The 23,483-nt window shown below is 39.3% G+C and overlaps 2 protein-coding genes across 4 annotated transcripts in view; one reads left to right on the top strand and one right to left on the bottom strand.

Annotated features, from left to right (window-relative positions):
* The window catches only part of FANCB (FA complementation group B), a 28,852-nt gene extending 25,190 nt beyond the window's left edge, over positions 1-3,662 (bottom strand). Inside the window, exon 1 of the mRNA XM_027608669.1 lies at positions 3,558-3,662. The gene's annotated coding sequence lies outside the window, so the exon portion shown is untranslated. The remainder of the gene's footprint in view (positions 1-3,557) is intronic.
* Positions 3,663-3,874: 212 nt separating this feature from the next.
* Positions 3,875-23,483, top strand: part of MOSPD2 (motile sperm domain containing 2) — a 58,522-nt gene continuing 38,913 nt past the window's right edge. The window contains exons 1-4 of one of the 3 annotated variants that reach the window (XM_027608733.2): positions 3,875-4,138; positions 4,295-4,364; positions 20,967-21,122; positions 22,787-22,873. In XM_027608733.2, coding sequence (XP_027464534.1) covers positions 4,130-4,138; positions 4,295-4,364; positions 20,967-21,122; positions 22,787-22,873 — 322 coding nt within the window. In that variant the 5' untranslated portion in view covers positions 3,875-4,129. The remainder of the gene's footprint in view (positions 4,139-4,294; positions 4,365-20,966; positions 21,123-22,786; positions 22,874-23,483) is intronic. The other 2 variants (XM_027608732.2, XM_027608731.2) reach the window with 2 other exon arrangements.

The raw sequence follows: 23,483 nt of genomic DNA, 5'->3' as shown, positions 1-23,483 counted from the left end.
GGCCAGCAGAATATCCCCCTTTACTAAACTCTAGAGTATGTATTATTGCACCTTGATAAAGTTATGACTTAAGAAAATCAGACCCCTTACATTCTCTTCTTTTAATGCTACCAGCAACTTCCTTAACTTAGAAACCACTATCTTCCAACTCTGTTCCAACAGCCACTACAGTAGTTCAGGCTCTCAACTCTCACTTAGGTTGATGAAAAAGTTTCTTAAAATTATCTTCCTTACTCTAGGCTCTCTCCCCTCCAACTTACCAATTTATTTCTGCTACCTCAGTTATGGCTCTAAAACATAAACTTGATCTGGTAACTGTCCCCTGCCTCAAAAACCTTGCATGTACCCTCTCCCCCTTCTCAATAGATGTATGAACCTTGAATTACTTCCTGGAAAGATAGATGCTAAACACTGTAAATTGAACACATGAATGACACAGAGACAAAAGATTGCAAACCATTGCTATAAAGTTTATCGTGGCATTCAAAGCCTTGTTAAAATCCTAACCCAACATGCTTTTAGCATGAGCTCTAGGAAAAAAGCAAACTTATTCTCATGGATTTAGAGACTGTTATATGAAAGGTCTTTATTTTTAAATACTACTGCAAAACCATGCACATTTTAAATATAAGTTATTTAAAATTGATCACCTTCAGAGTTAAAAATTAGAAGTCATTAATATATTTATGAAGATAAATTTTTTTCCTCAAACTTTCTATAATCTCAAGGCTTATTGAATTTGCATACCTGTGTACATTTTATTTTATACTGATTCAACATCTGTTTTAAGAGTTCTTAGCATATGTTCATAAAACAAACCTTCAAGCCTATGGAATAAATGGTAATTTTCTTTTTTTAGATAAAAATAATACAGAAACAACTGAAACTAAGATCAATTTAGAGGTTCTAAGACCAATATAAACAAGCCCTGATTAATCAAACCCTGATTATCAGGGCACCAGACTTACTACTCCAGCCTATTGGCCATCTGACTTTTTACTTATCCTTACAACAGTGGCTTACACTGTTGTGGCTTACACCCTTACGACAGAAAAACAAAACAAAACAAAAACAGGTAACTCAAACCGGTTAAGTTTTACCTCCTATTGCAGCTAATGGGGTGGGGAGAGGGTTGGAAGCAGATTATTTATAAAATACTACATATTAATTTGAGTTTTTCCTGTTCTGTATTACCATATATCATAGTTGAATGTATATATTTTGCACATAAAATGAATATACTAGGGAAATAATACACGCTAACAGAAATATAGTAGATTGGCAATAAATTATCACCCTCATCCACTCTTCCCTACCTGCCTCCTATTAAATAAACAATGTTCCTTTTAAACGTTAATAAATTCTTCTGGGTGTCATAAAATTCAGAACTTTTCAAATAAACTACCTGTCTGGTTGAGGAAGATCACCATATATCTGGTTGAGGAAGAGCACCATATTATCTGCAGATAAAATCTTAAAATGTCTCTAAGAAACTATATCAAGAGTGAGCAATAGAAAGTATCTTTGGAAAAAAGGTAGAATTAAGATACCCAACTAAAAATTTCACCTAAGAATATTAAACATAATTTTATAAGAATACGGATAGATGTACTTTTCATAACATATAGGACATTATTTACCTAAGTAAATTAACTTGGCTACAGAATAGGTCTGCTGTTAAAAACGTTTTTCTACCTATATAACTGGACATCATTTGTTGGAGCCTACCCAGAATCAAGCTCTATTTTCCCTTTTCCAACAACACTTAGTGTATCTGAAATGTAGGTGAACATGGGGGAACGGTGATCCACTAAGAGAATTAGGAAAGACTAAGTTAAAGGTTTTCTATGTCACCCTAAGGACTTCTAACTTTCTCTAAGCAATGATACACCACTGAAAGATTTCAAAAATAGAAATCACAGGATTGTACTTCTGAATTATAAACATCCTGGTGACAGTGTTGAAGATGGGGGTGAGGAGAGAATGGAGGCAGAGCCATCAATTGGGAGATAATTATGAGTTCTTAATTAAAGGGAGAGGTGACTTTGGAAGGCAATTTGGCAGTCACCTGAAAGGCCTATATCCAGCAATTTCATTTCTAGATATGAACCCAGAGAAACAATCCTACATAATAATGTACAAAGACATTGCTCTAGAATGTTCACTGTGCTGTTGTTTGTAATATTAAAAAGGTAAAAAACTTCAATGACCATCAATAGAGGAATGAATAAATACAGATGGAATATCATATTACAGTTTTAAAAAAAATGAATTAGATCTATGTATACCACCGTGGCTAAATTTCAAAAATCAAATGAAAAAACTTAAGCTGAAGAAAAATGTATTCTGTGGTACATTATTTATCTAAATCAAAACACATAAAACAACATTACATATTTTCTGTTTACCTACAAAGGCCACATTCCCTGAGTGCTTCTCTGTGCCAAGTACTATTCTAAGCACCTTGGACTCATTTATTCCTCACTACATTCTCATGCTATAGGCAATATTATCCCATTCTACAGATGGGGAAACTGAGGCATGGAGGTTAAGAATCTTCTGAAAGGCCTAAAATTAGGAAGTGACGGAGCCAGGATTCAAATCCAGGCAGCCTTGTCCAAAATTTAAAGAGCAAAGATTCTGTAAAGATTCATGCCAAATTCCAACGACTGTTTATTCTGGAGAAGGAGATAGATATCAGGTAGGGGAGTGGAGCCAGAGGGAGACGTTAGCTATAGCTGCAACGTTATTTTTTAACAATGTGTTCAATTATTTTTAAACAATATGTCCATTTTTCTCCATAAAAATTTGTAGCATATTAAAAATGTCTCCGCCCAAGATGCTAAAGTGTCGATCATGGTTGACTGTGGATGGTGGAAATAGGGGGACTTTTCTTCCTGCAATTTCTTTGTAGTTTTCAGTATCTTTCAGTTTTTAAAAAAAACCTGTATTATTGAATGCAAAATTATTTCCTTTCAATATTTTAGCCAACGACCATAAAATTGTTCCAGTGCCTTATAAACCTCTTTCTGAAGTTTGGCACTTACTGTCATTTTGCACTGGATAACTGTCATAGGGGCCTCCCTGTGCGCTGCAGGCTATTTAGCAATACCCACTAGATGCCAGTAGCAGGACCCCATCCCGGTTGTGACAAACAAAAACAACCGAAAACATCTCCAGACACTGTCAGATGTCCGCTGGGAGACAAAATTGCCCCAGATTGAGAACCACCCTAATTAATAAACTGCAAGATGCTTTACATCTTTTAACTTTATATAACTGCTTTAGTTTAAGGATTTCAAATATATAATCCTTGATTATTGATTATTGTTTCTCACACTCCAAGTGGGAAAGATGAGGCGGGGGTGAAGAAAGTTTCAAGCGAAAAAATCCTACAGAGCAAGCACTTAAAATCTAGTCATCATTCCAAAGAATGATGAACATAGGCCGCGGCAGTCTCGCTTCCATCCCCTTATTCCGCAAAGGGAGCCAACCCAGCTCTGCCGCCCAGTCCCGCGAAGACCAGGTAAGGGTAAGGGACGACTGGCCGGCCCTACCTCACCGCGCGAGGCCCTGCGTCCTAAAGCCGCCAGGTTCCCGACTCCCTACGTGGGCGCAAGGTCCCTCCGCTCCAAACCTCCCGCCCGCGCGCTGCATCCTGGGAGATCCGGCCGGAGGCTGCGTCGAAAGCAGAGGAGGCGGAGCCTGCCGAGCCTGCTGAGCCTGCTAGGAGACGGTTACCAAGGGAGGCTGAGGGGGCGGGGCCTCCAGGGAATGTTGTGAAAGCGAAGGGCAGGCGGAGCTTGCTCGGGCGGAGCTCCGCGCGGGAAGCTCCCGTGATCCGGCGGTAGGCGGAGGCGGGTCCGCAGTGCAGGGGACGTCGGGGGAGCGGAGCCCAAACGAGAAGCTAATGGAAAGCCAGACTGGGACCTGGTTCCGCCTCCAGACGCAGGCGGCCACATTGGATTGGACAACGCGGCGACGCTTCCGCCCGCCTCCCGGTGTCACGCGACTGTCTCCACCTCCCGCCCTTCCCTCTCTACCTCCTGGCCCGCCTGGCCAGTGATGAGATATTCGGGCCGGTCGGAAGGTGGCCACGGCGATCGAAATCACGTCCACGACCGCGACCATGGCCGAGGTGAGGAGGCGACCACACCGCTGCCGGCCCTCCCCCCAGACCCGGAAGCTTCCTCTGAAGCCAGGGGGCTGTGCGCCCAGGTGCAGGTGGGCTGGGCTGAAGGGAAGCGGGGTGGTGCGCGTGGTGTCTAAGCGTCCCTTCGTGTCTCCCTTTCAGTATCACGCCCAGAATAAAGCCAAGCTCATCTCTGAGACCCGACGGAGATTCGAAGCCGAATATGTGACAGGTGGGTACCGCGTTCTCGATGTTGAGGCAGGTGTGCAATGAGCGTCCCTAACTTTTCAGAGGTGTTTGCAGGTGTCTGTGGGAAGCTTTAGGGACCATTTCGACCCTCACAGTGATGATGCCCTGCACGTTTCCAAGGTTTTCTTCTCCGTAACACGCCATGCACGCTGCTCCAACTGGGCAGGTGATACGCCCATTGCTTCCTAAAGGGTTAATGTAAGTTGGAAATTAGTGACTTTCTAGCATCTCGAGTTTGTGGAACTTGCAGGACACTTTCAAGGCCCACGGCACAGGTGACACTGTCCAGTACACCGTTTCTCTGCTGACCTTTCACCAGCAACAATGGAGAAAAAGAATCTGGAAACCGCCATAATGCTTTTCACGTGTACTTAATTGGGGATACAAATTCCTTGGATATTTTGCCTAATTCCACTTCATACAATCCAGTATGCTACCCACGGAGTAGGCCTTCCAGGGCTGGAACAAGTTCTCTTTCATCCCACACTGTACCTAGCCAAAGTACCTGTGTGTCCGGAATTGATTTATTAGTTGAACATTATGTGTTCATATGGTTGAACAGATGTCCCAGATACTTGAAACTGATGATTTAATCCGTGTACAGTAATTTTTTAAAACCTGCAGGATAATTTATTATAAATATGAAATAGTGAATCCTGACCCTGCCACTTATTAGCTTGGTTGTCTTTTCTAAGCCCCTGTTTCCTTATCTGTGAAATATGAGTAATTAGGAGGATTAACTGAAAAAAACATAGATCAAACTGTCTAGCATGGGGTTAACCTATTGTAGGCTCTCAATGAATATTTTGTCTCAAGTCGGTTGGTTTGGTTGCTGTGGAAGGGGTTAAACTTCTGCATCTTGACTTTAGTGCTCAGCAGAGGTTTTCTGCAACTTTAGACTGCCCTAGATTAAATGTCAGTGATGACCTAGAACAAATAAGGAAATGTGTTCCAAATAACCTAGTCAGTAAATCTATTCATCCTCCCTGTCAATTTTCTTCATATCCCAAACTTTGCACTAGAGAGTTGTAAAAGCACTTGATTCACTTAGCCCAGAGATCTCATTTAAGTAATATAGCTTGTTCCAGTAAAAAAGATAATTCTAAAATTGCTTTCTATAGAAATGTAATTCTTATATTTACACGGTTTGTAGTATTTTAAGAAGTATCCCAAAACTTGACCTAATGGGCTAGTGTCTCCCCAATAGTCAGGTATTTATGCCCAATGGAGGAAGCAGAATATATGTATACATTGTGTGTGTGTGTGTGTATATATATAGTCATACAAGTTTAGCAATAGATAAGATCTTAAAAGTTACCTTGGTCCAGACTTCTCATATTTAAAATGAAGAAAGTAAGACCTAGAGAGATTAAGTGATTCACTCCAAATCCTTGGTGTTAGCGGCTAGGCCTGGGCTAGTTTTCTGAATTTCACTATAGTGAAAATCTTTTGGCAACACCATCATGTTGAATTAGATCATGTCACTCCCTAACTTGAAACTCTTCAATATGTTCCCACTGTGTTTATAATAAAAATCTCAATTCTTTATGGTGGCCTACAATGCAAGGCCGTGTATGCTGTTGCTCTTGCCCAACCGTCCATCCTAATTTATAATTACTCTCATCGCTTAGTACAGTTTTCACCACTGCCCACAGTAAGAAACATATCACACATTGCAATCTAGTACACGCTCACACATACATAACTGGAGCAAAAGTTCCTTAAGGAATACTTATTCTGAAAACCTGTGACTCCCCATTGCGGTGACCCACAAAATTGACATCACATCCTACATGACCCAGGGTTTGAAAAACATGACCAGCCACACTGCTTCTTTTATGCTCTTCAGACAGACTGTATCTGTTTTTATCTTGGGACCTTTCCACTTCTCTTTGGGAGGCTCTTGCCCAGATAGTGTGCACGGCTAGGTCCTTTTTTTCTTTTCCATCTTGGTTTAAATGTATCTGAGAGGCCTTTGCTGATGACTAAATAGCCTCCCTGTTTATTTTGTCTCCTTTACAGCTCTTACCGTAACCTGTAATTACCATGTTCATTTGTTTACTTGCTTATTGTTCATTTCCTCCAGTAGAATGTATATGGGTCTGGGGCAACCTGTGGGCATTGAGGGCAGGGACTGTCTCACCTCTCTATACCTAGCACAGTTTTCAATATATACTCAATATAGCAATGCTTATATATATACATAGGGAGATTAATCCGAGTCTGCGTTATGAGTTGTCCTAATTGGCTCCCCATCCCACCCCCCCCCCAAAATCTGGCGAAGAGCAACCCTCACAATATGTTTCATAAAGACGAGCATTATTTCAAAGTAAGCACTCTATGGCATTAAGTATGGGGAGGGTTGGGTTCGTGTGAATTCGTGTGAGCGGGTTATCTGCACAGCTCCTGTAAATACTAACTTAATTAGTTCAAAGACTTGCACGGTGAAAGGAAAATAAAAACCTGCAAAGACTTTCTACCTTTAAAGTTTGAGTTGTTTCCTGAGATACTGCATCAGGTAAAGGTAAAGTAGGAAAGTGGTAAAAAGGGGTTTTTGATCTGCCTATGTTCACCTTTTCAAGTTTACTTTTTAGAAATTAACTCAAGTGCTTAGAGAACCTGCACTTTCCTAGCTCCTCTTTCGTTTCACCCTTTCTATTGTCACAATGTTTTGTTTCAGAAGACGCTTAAGGCTAACTTAAGCAAACAAACGTGATGTTTTTCCTAAAAGAAAATATTATCTGCAAATATGTCACTTTAAGCACTGGCTGTACTCCAAAAACTTGGAGATAGGTTCTTGGGAATTCCAAGCACATTTTTGTTTCCATAGAAATTAAGTTACCAATTATGGATAGATTTGTAGCTGTCAGAAAGAATAAAGGTTCATAATTGTTTTATGCATTACAAGTGGTCCTTTTTTTCCCTCATTGTTTCTGTGAGAAATTCCATGCTGAGTCTCAAACGAGAAACATTTCCCGTTCTCTCTTCCTCCTGGTGGCCAAGGCAAGAGACTACTCCCTTGTGACAGTAATTTATTTGGTTCCTCAGATACTCATTATGTGCTTAATTCTGAGAAACAGTATGTCCTTACTAGAGAAAGAACTGAAGAGGGATAGAGCTCCCTCCTGAACTACTACAATCTAGTAGAGGCATTAAGACAGAGCTAACTATTAGAATTCAGGCAAATTGTATCAAGAAGGAGAGTGCTGGGCGCCTGGGTGGCTCAGTTGGTTAAGCGACTGCCTTCAGCTCGAGTCACGATCCTGGAGTGTCAGGATCGAGTCCCACATGGGGCTCCCTGCTCAGCAGGGAGTCTGCTTCTCCCCCTGACCCTCCCCCCTCTCATGTGCTCTCGCTCGCTCTCTCTCTCTCTCTCTCTCTCTCAAATAAATAAAAATCTTTAAAAAAAAAAAAAGAATGAGGGCTAAAATCATTTCTGTAGAAATCAAAGACAAGGAAAAAAGTCACACGTGGTTGGGGTGATTGGGTTAGCACCAAGTGAGAAAAAACTTAGAAAAGGTGGAAACTTCGGAAAGGTGGAATTTTGGAAAATGGCAGAACTTGGCCAGGTAGAGAATGTGATCTAGATGGATCAAATAGTTCTGAGCTAAGGCACTGTAGTGGGAAGCCCTGGGAAATCCGCTTTGATGAGCTTTAAAGAGGGTAAGCACGCCCGCTAACAACAGTGGGAATGTAGTGTAGAGAGTCAATGTGTTTGTACTTTATTGAGTTTGGAGAGCAGTTGAGGGATTGGTGTGTTTTCTTATTTTAGGTTTGTTTCTTGACTTTACAAGTATATGAATTCATATAAATGAATTTGGATGATACCAGAAAAGCCCAAAGAGTCCCCCATAAGCTAACCATCCTGAGATAGCTCTGCTAACAATGGATGCATTTTTTCCGTTTAGTTTTTGGTTTTTTTCTTAATAGGCTCCACACGCTGCTGGGCTTGAACTCAGGATCCTGGGATTGAGACCTGAGCTGAGCTGAGTCGGGACACTTAACCAGCTGAGCCCTGCAGGCGCCCTCAGTCTTTTTTTTTTCTATACATTAAAAAAAAAAAAAAAAGTTAAAAGACTATTGTGTATGTAATTTTAGGGCTTGCATTTTTTTATTGACACAATCAAATTTATTTCCCTAGATTGATGAAGTAAACAGTGTTTTACATTACTATTTAATACTCAGCTCAATAAATAAGAGATAATTTTCTTTTATCTTAAGACTTCCTATTTGGATATTTATATTTTTTCCAGTTTTTTTGTTAGTACAGTTTTTTGTGCAGTAGTTCAGATTGTTCCCTTAAGACTCATGTCTAGAAGGAGAATTACTAGTTTCAAGAGAATGAATATATTTAAGACACTTCATATATGTGCTGCCGTTTCCTCCCCAGAAGTTGCACCAAGCTTCATTCCCACCGGCTGTGTTACAGTGTTGGTCTCACCACGGCCTTACCCACGTGTTAAGTCCTCACTCCTTACCTGATGGTTCTTTGTTTTAGTTTGCATCTGGTTGCTAGTGAGAGTAAACTTCTTTTCGGATATTTACATCGATTTGTAGTTTAAATTTTTTTTCATTACTGTGGCTTTTAAAAATGGTTTGGGCTTTTTCTTGTTTATGTCACTTTCACTTTTTTCATGTTTTTAATGTATTCAAAATTACCCATTCCTTTGGTTTCTTTCATTGCCGTTAAGTTAAATAATTTTCTCTCGTTTGATAATTTCCTAGTCCTTTAATTTTTGCTTTGTCTCGGTTTATTATTTTTTACAATTTGAAATCTCTTTTAAGTAAAAATTGTATGAAACATGAATAAAGTGAACACCCATGTACTTAACACTGCCATTCAGGGGCAGTGGTGTGTCCTGCATTTGGTGTTAGTCATTCTCTTGCTTTTCATTAGCTTTACCACCTATGATGTATTCTTCACCAATACTTTATTAAGTTTAGCTGTTTTTGAACTTTAAAATAAAAGCTGAATGTATTTTTCCATGACTTGCTTCTATTACTCAAGAGTCATTTGTATTATCAAACATAAGTGTAATTGATTGCTTTTGATAGCTGTGTAGTAGTGCATGGAATGAAAATGTCAGTTGATGGATTTGGGGTGGTTTCTAGGCTTTGCTATTATGCGCAAGGCTGCTGCAAACATTTTTAAACATGTCTGGGGCCGGGGTGCCTGGGTGGCTCAGTTGGTTAAGCTACTGCCTTCGGCTCAGGTCATGATCCTGGAGTCCCAGGATCGAGTCCCGCATCAGGCTCCCTGCTCAGCGGGGAGTCTGCTTCTCCCTCTAACCCTCCCCGCTCTCATGTACTCTCTCTCTCTCTCTCTCGTTCTCACTCTCTCAAGATAAATAAACAAATGTTTAAAAAAAATAAAAATAAAAAAATAAACATGTCTGGTGCCTAGACTTTCTCTAGCACAGTGGTTCTCAAATTGGTCCAGGAACCGTAGTTCCTTGAGACCATTTCAAGGAGCTGGAGAGGTGGAAACAACTTTTATAATGACACCAAAACATCATTTTCCTTTTTCACTGTCATTCTCTCACAAGCATACATTGGCATTTTCCAGAGGTCACATGGCACATGGTGATGTCATTGCTCTGACAGCTGATAGAATATGTGCTTGTGTGTTCTCATGTTTAAAACTTTCCTCAGTTCTTTTTTTTTTAAAGATTTTATTTATTTATTTATTTGACAGAGAGACACAGCGAGAGAGGGAACACAAGCAGGGGGAGTGGGAGAGGGAGAAGCAGGCTTCCCACCGAGCAGGGAGCCTGATGTGGGGCTTGATCCCAGGACCCCGGGATCATGACCTGAGCCGAAGGCAGACGCTCAACAACTGAGCCACCCAGGCACCCCTAAAACTTTCCTCAGTTCTAATACCTAATAGAATAACTACTGGTAACTATAACCCATATAAATAAAAAAGCTCTTTGGAGTCCTCAGTTATTTTTAAGAGTGTAAAAGGGGTCCTGAGACCAAGAAGTTTGAGGACTGCTGCTCTAGGGTTTGCACCCGACAGTGAAATGTGTGGGTCATCGACGAGGCACATGTTCAGCTTTACTAAGTAATGCCAAACTAGTTCCCAAAGTGATTATACCAGTTTTCATTTTAACCAGCAGTTTCCACATTCTAAAATTTGGTGGTGGCGGTGGTGTTTTGTTGTTTTGTTTTGTTTTGTTTCGTTTTTGCCCCTCTGATTAAGGTGTAGGGATATCTCATTGTGGTTTTAATTTGCATTGCTTTGAGTACCTGCGAGATTGAGCATTTCTTCATATCTTTATGGACCATTTGGTTTCTGCTTCTGAGAAAATCACTTCTTCAGACTCTTGGCCTGTTGTTCCTCTCTCTGAGTTCTAGAATCAGCTTATGTTTCTGCAAAAAAACCAACTGTTGCTGGGATTTTGAATGGAATTGTGTTAAATGAGAAGACCAATTCTGAGAGGCTTGACATCATCAGGGTGGTGTTTTCCTAAACAAGAGCCTGGTATATCTTTGCTAAACTCTTCCTTATTGAAAGATTTATAATTTTCTCCATAGAGGTTAACTCACTTTGCTTAAATTCATTCCCGGGTACTTACATGTTTTATTTTTGTGATTGTTTAAATGGTATCTCTTAAGAATTTATTTTCTGATTGTTTGTGGTTAACAGAAAGTACTTTTGACTTTCTTACATTAATATTGAATTCAAAAACCTTACCGGCTCTTACTAATTTTCATAATTTATCTCTAGATTAGTTCGGAATTTCTGTGTACACAATAATATCACCTTGAAGTAATGAGTTTTCTTTCTAACTTCCCAATTCTTACAACTTTAAATGCTTTCACTTTACACTGGCTGGAGTTTAGAACACTGTTGAATTGAAGCAGTGAGAAAAGCCTACTTGTCTTGTTCCTGATCTTAGAAAGATAGCCCCAAACATGTCACCATCAAGTATGATCCCTGTAGATATCCTTTATGAAAATGAAGAAGTTTCCTTCTGGTTTGTTGGTTTTGGTTTTTGTTTGTTGCTTTGTTCTCATCACGATGATGGGGGAATTTTACTAAATGCATTTTCTTCATCTATTGAACACATTTACTGTATCTGATGAGATGTTTGTTTTTTTTTTTCCTTTTTAATCTGTTAATGTTGTGGACTCTATTAATCAGGTTTTTAAAATACATTGCTGTATTCAGTTAGCTGGGGTTTTACATCTGTATTCATAAATTAGCCTGTAATTTTCCTTTCTTATACTTTACTTGTGCAATTTTGACATCAAGATCATGCAAGCTTCATAAAATGAGTTAGGAGTGTTTCCTCTTTTCTACTCCCTGAAAAATATAGTCATTGTGTAGTTCTAACCTCATTCTCCATATTCACCCCTCCCTCCATTTATTATTGTTTTATATGTTAGTTTTTGTCTACTTACCATATATTTACTAATATCTTTATTTGCCATCCCTTCTTGAGTTTTAGATCTTGCATCTGGGATCATTATTGTTTCATCTTAAGTATAACTTTTAGATCATTTTTTAATGTCTTTCTTTTGTCTTTTTTTTTCCATTAAGCAGTTAATCTTGAAGAGTGCCTTCATTTTATTAGACTGAAGGAGACAAAGTGATTAGAGAAGTGGAAGAACCAGGATGATCTCTGAGAGGATTTCAAGGGCAGGATGATTAGCAGAGACTGGAAGGAACCTCTGTAGGTAAAGGGTACATAAAACAGGGATTGTCCTTAGCAGCTGCCCTCTCTGGAGAGGAAGAATAGAAGGAAAATGACATTTAAAGTGTCACTAAAACACTATTGAATGTTTTACATAAGTCTCTAGATTATGAACCCCCCAGGGGATCCACTCAGGCTTTATTCATCTTTGCGTCTGCAATACCTAGCTCCATTCTGAGCTAGCATATAGTGAGAGAGCATAAATTAGTCTTCAAAGCTAATTAGTTATGTATTATCCTTCAATAGTGGAAGCCTATACCAGATAGGTAGACAGACACTTGCATTTTCTTAAATTTTGTTCCATCTTTAACATTCTCACAGTAAACCTTTTAAAGTTGTCATGATCAGGGCGCCTGGGTGGCTCAGTCGGTTAAGCGACTGCCTTCGGCTCAGGTCATGATCCCGGAGTCCCGGGATCGAGTCCCGCATCGGGCTCCCTGCTCGGCGAGGAGCCTGCTTCTCCCTCTGACCCTCCCCCCTCTCATGTGCTCTCTCTCTCTCTCTCATTCTCACTCTCTGAAAATAAAAATAAATAAATCTTTAAAAAAAAAAGTTGTCATGATCAGAGCAAGAGGAAAAGATTTTTAAGAGTTTATCGATTTTTTTGTCCTTATTTTACATATCTAAAAATACCAAGCCTCTGTCATAGAGAATATAAGATTGTAAATTCTTTTATGTTGTATTTTATTTTATTTTTTTATGTGAATTCAATTAATTAACATATAGTGTATTATTAGTTTCAGAGGTAGAGTTCAGTGATTCGTTAATCTTACATAATCAGCAGTGCTCATTACATCACCCAGGGACCCTATCCCCCCACCCCCCTCCCCTCCATTTGTTTCCTATGATTTAAGAGTCTGCTATGGTTTGTCTCCTGCTCTGATTTTGTCTTGTTTTATTTTTCCCTCCCTTCCCCTATGATCCTCTGTTTTGTTTCTTAAATTCCAAATATGAGTGAGATCATACGATCATTCTCTTTCTCTGATTGACTTATTTCACTTAGCATAATACCCTCTAGTTCCATCCACAACGTTGCAAATGGTAAGATTTTATTTTTTGATGGCTGAGTAGTATTCCATTGTGTATGTATACCACATCGTCTTTATCCATTCATGTGAGATTGTAACTTCACATGGAGACTCGAGGGGTAAAATTGGTGATAGGATAGAGAATTGGTAGACCTGCTTATTTTTGAATCCTTATTCTCAGTAATGACTTTTATCAGTGCCTGGCAAATGTTTTTTTGACTTATCTCTTTAAATTGTTGATACCTATTCTTCGTATATGTTCATCTTGAATGTTAAGTGAGATATGCAACTTAAAGAGTCTGTTACTAGTGCACTGTCACTTCTAGGATATCAACTTGTATTTAGTCAATTGTTATTTGAATACACACAATGGAATATTAATGTAGAAAGGTTAAAGTAAGGAGATGGAAAAAAGTGTACAAAACAAAGTGTACTAACCAAAAGTGATACTGTGTTGGCTGCATTTTCATTAGACAAGATATTTAGGTGAAAAACATTAATACACTTAAAAAGGGATTCTACTGTTGATTAATGGAACCCTGAAAAGGTTTAACATTTAGAACTAATAACATAAGTATCTCACAGTATAAGCCTTCACATATATAAAGCAAAAGCTCCCAGAATTATGAGAGAAATTCAAGAAATACACAAACATGTTGAAAGATTTTAACAAACCTCTTTGAGAAATACGCAGAGCATGCAGGCAAGGGATCCTTCAAATTATGTTTTGTTAAGTAAACTCTCTACCCCCAACATGGGGCTCAAACTCGGGACCCTGAGATCAAGAGCCTCATGCTCTACTGACAGCCAGTCAGGTGCCCCAAGATTTTAGACTCTAACACAATGAACAAAGTTGATCAAAGATATATATGTATGTGTATATATGAATGTATAGTCCCTTCTCAACAAATAGGGAATATATATACTTTAGAAAATATATTTGTGCTCTTGGAGCTTTTGCAAACATTCACCACATATTAAGTCATAAGGGAAGTCTCAGAAATTCCAAAGCAGCTACATCATACAGACCCATGTTTTCACACCATTAAGCAACTGTATTAGAAGTCACAGTCCCAGGTTTTGGCACCAAAAGACAAAAACAAGTCAAACAGGTACTTAAAAACAAATCAAATGTTAGGAAACTAAAATAACACACCTCTAAATAACCCACGGATTAACAACTTCCCTGTATCGTGTGTAATTCTTAGCTCTGCTAAATAACCCATGGGTTAAAGAGGATATCACAATGGAAATTACTAAATAGTTAAAGCTGAGCAACAGAGTATCTAGGGTCTTAACGTTCATTGATTAGGAAACAAGGCCCAAATTAAAATCAGCTATAATTCAATTCAAGGAGCTACAAAATGAACATGAGTAAATACAGAGAAAGTAGAAGGAAACAGGAGCAGATATTCATGATATAGGAAAGAAGATAGTCAGTGTAATAAACATAAGCTGGTTTTTTGAAAGGACTAGTGAAACAGACAAGCCTAGGATGACTAAGAGCAAGGGGAAAATGCAAAGACAGGAGGAGCCAAAAGCACACATAATTAAAGATGTGGTAGAGATTTTAAAAATCATAGGAGAATACAGTCACCAGCTTTATCACAGTAAGTTATAAAGCTTAGATTAAGTGGAAAACTTTATGGAGAGGAGAAAAATCCTCTCACTTTGTCTCAATGAGAAGTATAAAGCCTAACTGGATCCGTGACCATTAAAGAGACTGAGTTGGCAGCCGTAGGTCCCTACCACTGTCCCCTTTGCAGAGAGACGTGCCCACAGATAAGGCCCAAGCAGTTGGCTACTCCCAGGAACACAAAGATGGTAACAGAAAATGCAGCAGAGGAACTTACCACATTAACAACATGCTTCTCAATGACATTTCTGAATAGGTCAGGTTCAACAATCAAAACCACATAAAAAGGTAAACATTGAGAGGTCTTTCATCTCATGTGCCTCTTCTGTCCCTTCTCTTCATGTGCCTCTTCTGTCCCTTCTCTTTTCTCTTTAGTTAACCATATTTGTTTTCTCTTTCTTTTTTTCTATAATTACTTGAGCAAATAGAAATATATATATGCATTAACAAAATTAAATGAAAGGCTTTTATTTCAACAAAGACAGAAACCACACTGGCTATAATTCAGCTTTGTGTAAAGCAAACAAAACTTCGTGCAAACAAGGAAAACTTTCTTTGTTCTAAGTGTATCTCCTAAAAACCTACAACAAAGGTTATGTTTAATTGTGAAACTTCAAAGTAACTCCCATAAAGTCAAGGGAAAGGCAGTGATCGCCACTATTATTTCTAAAATTCTTCAGTATATAAAATAACCTAGTTACCAATATGGCAAGGAAAATAAGAGGTAGAGGGTTTGCTACTCTTTATTGGCTCATATAGCAACACAAAAATCTCTAAAGTGCATCATGATCTAATAGAAGAAATTTGCAACATTTTTTCTTTTATCAAGAAAATTGTGTTACTAAAGAACATTGAAAGAAGACCTGAATAAATAAACGGAGATATATATCATCTAAGATAGAAAGCACCTCCCCTCTCTACAACAAATCATAGGTCAGCAAAGTTTTCTTTTTGTATAGCCCTTGCACTAAGAATGGTTTTTGTATTTTTAAAGGATTACTTAAAAAAAAGAAGAAGAAGAATCAGCAGTGGCAGCCAGTTTGGCCTTCAAAGTCTAAGATATTTAGGTATTTACCATCTGGCCCTTTACAGAAAGTGTTCCAACACCTGTAATAGACCGTGGTTCTCAAAGTGTGATCCCTGGACCAACAGCAGTCAGCATCCTGTAGGAACTTGTTACAAATGCAGATTCTTGGTTCCCGTCCATGAATTAAGTACTCTGGGAGTGGGGTCCAGTAATCCCCCTTTTAAACAAGCCCTCCTGGTGGTTCTGACAGGTCCTGAAGTTTGAGAATCACTGCTATAGGCTAGTGGCTTAATCCCATCTTTTTTTTTTTTTTTTTTTTTTGTGGCTTAATCTCATTTTAAAAGAGCACCTGCCTCTCAGTCTTTCACCAGATGATGTCACAGGAAAGGGGAGATTTAGGGTAGGTTGTGACCTACTAAAATTCCCTTAAGGATGTCCTTAAGGGAATATTTTGTTATTTCAGCCTGATCACTCCCACTGTTGACAGTAACACATTCCAGCCAATAGAAATGTTCCAGACAGTACAGATGCTCTTCCGGGGCCCTACCAGGACTTTAAGTGGATCAGTGCTCAAAGTCCTGGAGAAATAAGAGGGTTTAGGAGGTTTTAAATTACTATAATGTTTGTCAGTTGTATATTTGCTGCTTTTGAATGTCATTATGTTGTCTAGTTAAGAATTTTTCTCTAGTTTTCATTATCAGAATACTTTTGTATTTTTTCCAACCTTTATCTGAATTTTAGGCACATTTATAATAACTACAGTATACTTCTAGGATTTTCTCAACTGATTAATGGGCCAATTAGAATTTAATCTTATATTCATGGATAGCATTCTACCTTAGGTTAATGAAAATTCATTTATATAGTATTTAAAATTTTCAGTGTTCTTGATCTTCATAAGACTGTGGGTAGGCAGACCTTATCTCCATTTTACAGAGAAGAAAATCAGTGACTTGCTCAGTCCCTATACATAGTAGCATGGGTCTTCTGATTCCATCACTCTGCCCCATATCCTGAATCTGGCTAGATCTTTTTTTCATATTCGTTACCTTTAAAATACAGTTCTGACCTGTTGGTAATTTCACCAGCCAACGAGTACGAGGGAGAAAAAGAAAAGTTAATGATGAAATTCACCATTTTACAAGTAAAAACTATCCTGCAAAACTTAAAAAATTTTTTGGAATGTATACGTGAGAGACAGTATGAAGGGGTGTGAGGGGGTGTGTGTGTGTACGTACAAACAGAAGAGAAAGAGATGAAAAGCTGAGAGAAAGAAGTCATCTTTACTCTGAAACACTTAGTACTGTGTGAGAGCTCAATCTCCCTTGCCATTTATCTTTAGTTCTTTCTCTGCCAAATTCTGAACTTGAGTATGTGTTTGATGGTGAAACACCATATAAGTACAGGACCAATGTACACAGCAGAATTTGTATAAGAAGAAATAAATAGTGGAAAAATACAGTAGACCGTGGGTGAACCGTTAAGGTTTCTTACAAAGGGTGGCCAAAACGAGCTTTGAGCTGTTTGGAAGAACTGCAAAGTTGAGGCTAAAATCCCATAACTTGAGATGAATGTTGGTTTGCAATGACGTTTTCGCTGGTTTGCAGCAAGATGAAAGTAGTAAGGATAAGGTATAATGAGAATATGGACATACACATACATGTCCGTGTACACAACTAATCTCTTCCTCGTTTTTTATGCTTTAATTATTGAGAGGTAAAGTCTTTCAAAATGATGTCGTGAGTAGGTGGGAGGTGGCAGAGATGTATGTGCACAAATGTGTGTTTGGTAGCTTTAGTTACCTTCTGAGTATACCTCTTTAGTTTATTCCTGTGACATCTGGATTTACCAGAGGACCGGTTTTCTGAAAACCACCTCACACTTGAGGGTTCAGTTGTCTGGGAGCTGTGCTTGAAAGCAGCAAATTGTGTTGTCATAAGCACCCTTATTGCACTCGGCCAAGCTCTCCTTACCTTGAATGTTCAGTTGACTGTCTTTTCCTGTGTGTGTGTGTGTGTGTGTGTGTGTGTGTGTGTGTGTGTCCCTTCTCCTGCCCTCAGCCCTCCTCTCCGTCCTCTTCTGCCCTGACTTTCTTCCTGCCTCCCTCCCCCCCCCACCATATAGGACCTCCTCCCCAATCCTCTCCTTCTCTGTCTTTTCCTGCGCTCTCTTTCCCTAGCTGTATAGGGCTAAATGTTTAACAGGCATTTCATATATAAGCACACATCTTGACAATAACAGTAATTAGTCATTTTATTATAAATGGAGATTTTAATTTCAAAGACCTCCATCCCTAAAAGCTATCCCAAAGCAGTTTGCTTTACATTTCATAGTAACAGGTGCTGTCTCTTTTATGGTATCCCTAGTGGTAATGTCAGCAGTGGTTACAATGATAGTAACAACAGTCATGGTGTCTTCTTCTCCTATGGCTAATGTTTATTGAGTTTGTACCACTTGCCATATATTGTTCCAGGTAAGTGGTTCTGAGTTTAGTCTTTGGACCCTGGGGGATGCCCAGGACTCTGCAGGAGCCTGTGAGGTCAAAACTATTTTCATAATAATGCTAAGAAGCCATTTGCCTTTTTTATCATATTGCTATTTGAGCTGATTACACAGAAGCCCTGGGCAAAACTGCTGGCTCATCAGCCCAGATCAAGGCTAGTGGTCATTGTAGTCTTCCTTGTGGGCACTCTCAGTTTAAAAAAAAAAAAAAAAAGCAGAAGAAGCCAATTTTATTTTAGAAAGCCCCTGATGAAGCAGTACATTTTATTAAACCTTGACCCTTTATTACATGTCCTTTTAATGTTCTGTGTGACAAAATTGGGCAGTACACACGAAACACTTCTGCATGTTTGAGTTGCCAGCTGGATTAGTCAACATTTTTCGTGGCGAGGAAACTGGTTATTCAGACTTGAGCATTTGGCAGAAATGTTCTTGCAAACGAAGAAGCCAGCCTGTAACTTCAAGGACAACAGTGTATTACTGGTGGAGCAGTGGGGGCTGTGCAGTGGCCAGACTGGAGGGTGCTTCTTCAGGGGACAGGTGTTCACAGGGGCCCTCCTGATGCGCAACAGTGTCAACTTTTTTATATCCGACTCAATTTTATAAATTAAAAAAAAGTTGGACTTTGAATACTGATGAATTTTTGAGTAACAGAGCCATAAAACATTTTCCAGGGTTTACCTACTATAGAATCAGTCATCACATAGATTAGCAAAATAGAGCCCAGATATCCAAGGTAACCCTGTGCAAATGCATGATTCATGAACTAATCTTAAATTTTAGAGCGCTTTAAATTTCCAAGTACTTTCATATATACGTTTTCATCTGATCTTCACACAACCCTGTCATTATCTAAAGCAGTTTAAAGATAAGGAAATTGAGACTCAACGAAGAATCTTTGTGCTTTATATTTTCCAGCCTTTTGGCTGTTATCTCTGATGGCTTGAAATAAGGCGGAGTAAATAGAGAGGAGATAGAATCTGTAAAACTTGGCATCTAACGAGATGCAAAAAAAAAAAAAAAAAAAAAATGGAGATGAAGGAGCCAGGGAATTTTCTGAAGTTCCCACTTGGGCCCCTGGGAGGGTACCATTAACTGAGAAAATGAAAATAGAGAAGGAATAGATTGAGGTCTCCTGAAGGCCTTTTTGTGGCACTAGTATAACCTGCTTTGCAGGAGTCCTAAAATATATAGGCTGTGCTTTCACACACAGTCTCTGTGTGGCAAGTTACAGCACATGTGCCGTAACTGATTAAAGGGAAAACATGCTAAGTGCCTTAAGAAAGGCTTGGTTTAAGTCTTGTACCTGTTCACAGGAGGGAAGGAATTCCTTCTGGGCTCAGGGAAATTTTTGTGGAAGGAAACATTTGAAAGGAGTCTTGCAGAATGGTAGAATCTGGATGTGCAGAGGTGGTTGTGAGACCAAGTTCAGTTACAGAAAAATAAAGCAAGATGTGGAAGGAGGAATATCAAGTACCATAGCTTGTGCGTAAGCAGATGATAAGAAATTATTGGAAACGGTTATTCCAGTAAATTACGGGAAATGTTGACTGCTACACACAGGGTCGGTTTTCCATTTTGTATTTCATTTTTTTAAAATGACATTGCCAGGGGCACCTGGGTGGCACAGTCAGTTGAGCATCTGACTCTTGGTTTTAGCTTACGTCATGATCTCAGGGGTGTGAGATCGAGCCCCTTGTCGGGCTCTGCACTCGGTGCAGAGTCTGCTTAAGACTCTCTCTGCCTCTCCCCCCTAAAATAAATAAATCTTTAAAAGAAACGATATTGCCAAACAGATGTCTCCTTAAGTACAACTTCTTTCTTTACATATAAAACTTCATTTTTTTTTTCATTGACCAGGGTAAGGATTTCAAGTTCAGGCAACATAATCTTCCTAGATGTTGGTTTATAGTTTTAGAGAGGGTCATGCAAAATATTTTACTGTGGTCTTGGGGCACCCGGGTGGCTCAGATGGTTAAACATCTGCCTTTGGCTCAGGTCATGATCTCTCCAGGTCCTGGGAACAAGCCCCACGTGGTAGGACTCCTACCTCAGCAGGGAGTCTGCTTCTCCCTCTCTCTCTGCTCCTCGCCCTGCTCCTGCTCTTTCTGTCTCTGTCTCTCTCTCTCAAATGAATAAATAACAATCTTTTAAACATTTTACTGTGGTCTTATTTTTTAATTCTACTATGGCTTATTTAAAATAAGCTTGCCGGGACACCTGGGTGACTCAGTCGGTTAAGCATCTGCCTGCAGCTTAGGTCATGATCTCAGGGTCCTGGGATCGAGCCCCACATCGGGCTCCCTGCCCAGCGGGAAGCCTGCTTCTCCCTCTCCCTCTCCCTCTGCCTGCCTGCTGCTCCCCCTGCTTGTGCGCGCATGCTCTCTCTCTCTCTCTCTCTCTATCACTCTCTCACACACACACACACACACACACACACACACACACACACACACACACACAAATAAATAAACCTTTAAAGTAAGCTTGCCATCTTTGGATAACTTTATTCTCCCCTCAATTAGAAATTCCGTCAACCCTTTACATTGCATTTTCATCTGAACTGCATCCTTCAAGTGGCTGTCTTCTGTAGCTTACCTTTGTCTTGCCTATCTTTTTTTCTCCTGGCATTAGTGTTATTACTCACTGCAGAATGTATCTGACTTGGCTATTTATTACTGTTTTCCCCCAGATAAGCCAGATAAATATGATCCACGTGATGTTGAAAGGCTACAACAAGATGATAACTGGGTTGAAAGTTACTTACTGTGGAGACATAGTATTGTTGATGAAACACTGAAGATGCTTGATGAGAGTTTTCAGTGGAGGAAAGAAATGTGTGTCAATGGTAAGACGTTCAATTTAACCTTGACAGTATACTGTCCCCTGCATAAATGTTAGTTTTACATTTATCAAGTAGTGTATTTGCAAATATTCTTGGTAATCATCATAAACACCAAAATACAATGTTTTATAAAAACCCACTAACACTTTGAAAGCATCTTACGAATGTCTTAAAAGTAGTATCGTTCATAGGGAAGTCAGATCACCAAGGAGCAGAATTACATTCAGATTCTTTCACTCAGAGCAGAGTCTCTTAATCTGTGCTCATTTAGTTCAGTACCACTGAACAATAGCAAGACAGCATCGTCACTACCAGGCCTAGAGGTATGGAGAAGATACTCTTTTCCTGTTTTGTTTTGTTTTTCAGTTGTTGCCTTGTATCTTGCTCTATCCCCAGAGTTCCTTGTGCTAATAGGTACCCCCTGTAGCATTACTAAATAACAGGGGGCCCCTAAAAAAAGCAGGCTTATCCCCAAGGATGCCTATGGCAGCCTTTGCTTAACTTCCTGATTTGAAGACCCAATTCTAGATTGACATTTTCCCCCGCAATGGGATTTTTAAATCTTAGAAGCGTTGTTGTTTTTTTTTTTTTTTTTTTCTAACACTCTTCAAGTATACGAAGAACCCTTGACAGGAAAGGTTACACATTATCTCTCTTGTAAAATTTAACAGGAGGAATCTGGCATAACTACTGGTTTTGATGAGGTACAAAGAAGGATTTCTTGACCTTGAGGGTTACAGACTCTGGAGTGAGTGAGTCTGGAGACTTAAGAAAGTCAACAAATAAATCCAGAGCAGATACTCTTCCCCAGTCTTCATACTTGTAGAAAAAAATCCATGAGAAGGGGAGTATTTAAGAAATAATTTGATTGGAAATGTAAAAACCATAGATCATGTCAACAAACAGTGAAGCATTTATTAATCAAGCAAAGAAATGTAAATCATTTAAGTACAGAATGAACTTTTAAGCTAAACAGTAGTATTTTCTTATACGGAATTGCTAGTTTCCAGTGACACAGGGCGGAGATAACGGTAAAAGGGGGGTGCAGAAAGGTAAAGAATCTTTGAAAGTTCTCAGGGAACTACTGGTGAATGAAACAAAAGCCTTGGCATTTACTGCCTTGCTGTGTTCTCACTAGAGACTGGACAGACCCTGTTTTGTTCCTCCTGCTAACAGATCTAGCTTTTTTTTTCCAAGTATTTTCCACTTGCCCCAAGATTTTAAAATGTGTTAGACTCTACTAGATATGAACCTTTGTAGAAAAATATTTTGCTAGAGAAACCATAAGTGATTTTTAAATCAACCCTGAGGCTGTAATGTGGATATTTACTAGCATGTTATCTTGAAATTGTCCAATCGTGGTAGTATTTGCTGAAAATTACTATGTGAAGCACAACCAAAACATGGAAATGTGTCCACATAATAATGGCCAGTGTGTCAAGGGAAATGGATTTTTTTTCCCATTTCTCTCATCCATGTCTTTATGTAGTTTGTTTACTTAGTAAGAAACACCATTTTTTTTATTGCCAGAGGTTCTTTCCAGATACTTGAATAAGCTGATCTTTTTTTATACTAGATCTACTATATAACATTAGCATTTACATTGTAAGTTTTCTTTTTAAAAGGCCCCTAAGTTACAATTACTCATCAGGTTTATCCTTTTTTAGACCTGACTGAATCCTCCATTCCCAGATGGTTATTGGAAATTGGTGGTATTTATCTGCACGGTTATGACAAAGAAGGCAACAAGTTGTGTAAGTATATTTTAATTGATGTACTGGCTTTTCAAGATTTTGAGATGCGTTTATCTCAACTGAATTTAATAATAGGCAGCACCTTCTCCATATGTACCACACATCAAGTTTCCTACAGTTGGGATCATTAGGGCCATCCTGACAGAGTGTCAAACACTTACTGTATGTACTGTTTGCATTATGATAAAGGAGGTGGTAAAGGCAAATGCCACATCCTGTAGCACAGCCAAAATAATGTAATTCAGAGTCATTATCTTCTTTCTAATTTACTGATACTGAAATTCAACCCAGTATTTTCATGGAAAATCTTTTCGACAGTCGCTAAGGGTTGCTAAATGGATTTTCTGGTTTGACGTCTGTCCCTGTCGTGCCCGTGTCCCCCCACCCCCCACCAGTCTTCTCCCCTTAGCTTCTTGTGAAATCTGTGATAGCAGGAGGACCAGTAACAACCATCCCTACCACCCTGATGCCTCCCTTATTATTCCTCTCTCCCCTTTGTCCAAAATCCAGCTTGCTTTGTACCAAAGCTGTGACTGGGCAGGGGTGTCAGAGCCCCATCCCGAGCGCGCGCTTGCCAGCTCCGTCTGCAGCGTGTGGTCCGTTCCTGTTT

Source organism: Zalophus californianus, chromosome X (genome assembly GCF_009762305.2).
Source record: "Zalophus californianus isolate mZalCal1 chromosome X, mZalCal1.pri.v2, whole genome shotgun sequence".
Lineage (NCBI taxonomy): Eukaryota > Metazoa > Chordata > Mammalia > Carnivora > Otariidae > Zalophus > Zalophus californianus.
The sequence above is the reverse complement of the archived record's forward strand: the minus strand, read 5'-3'. Positions and strand labels throughout refer to the sequence as shown.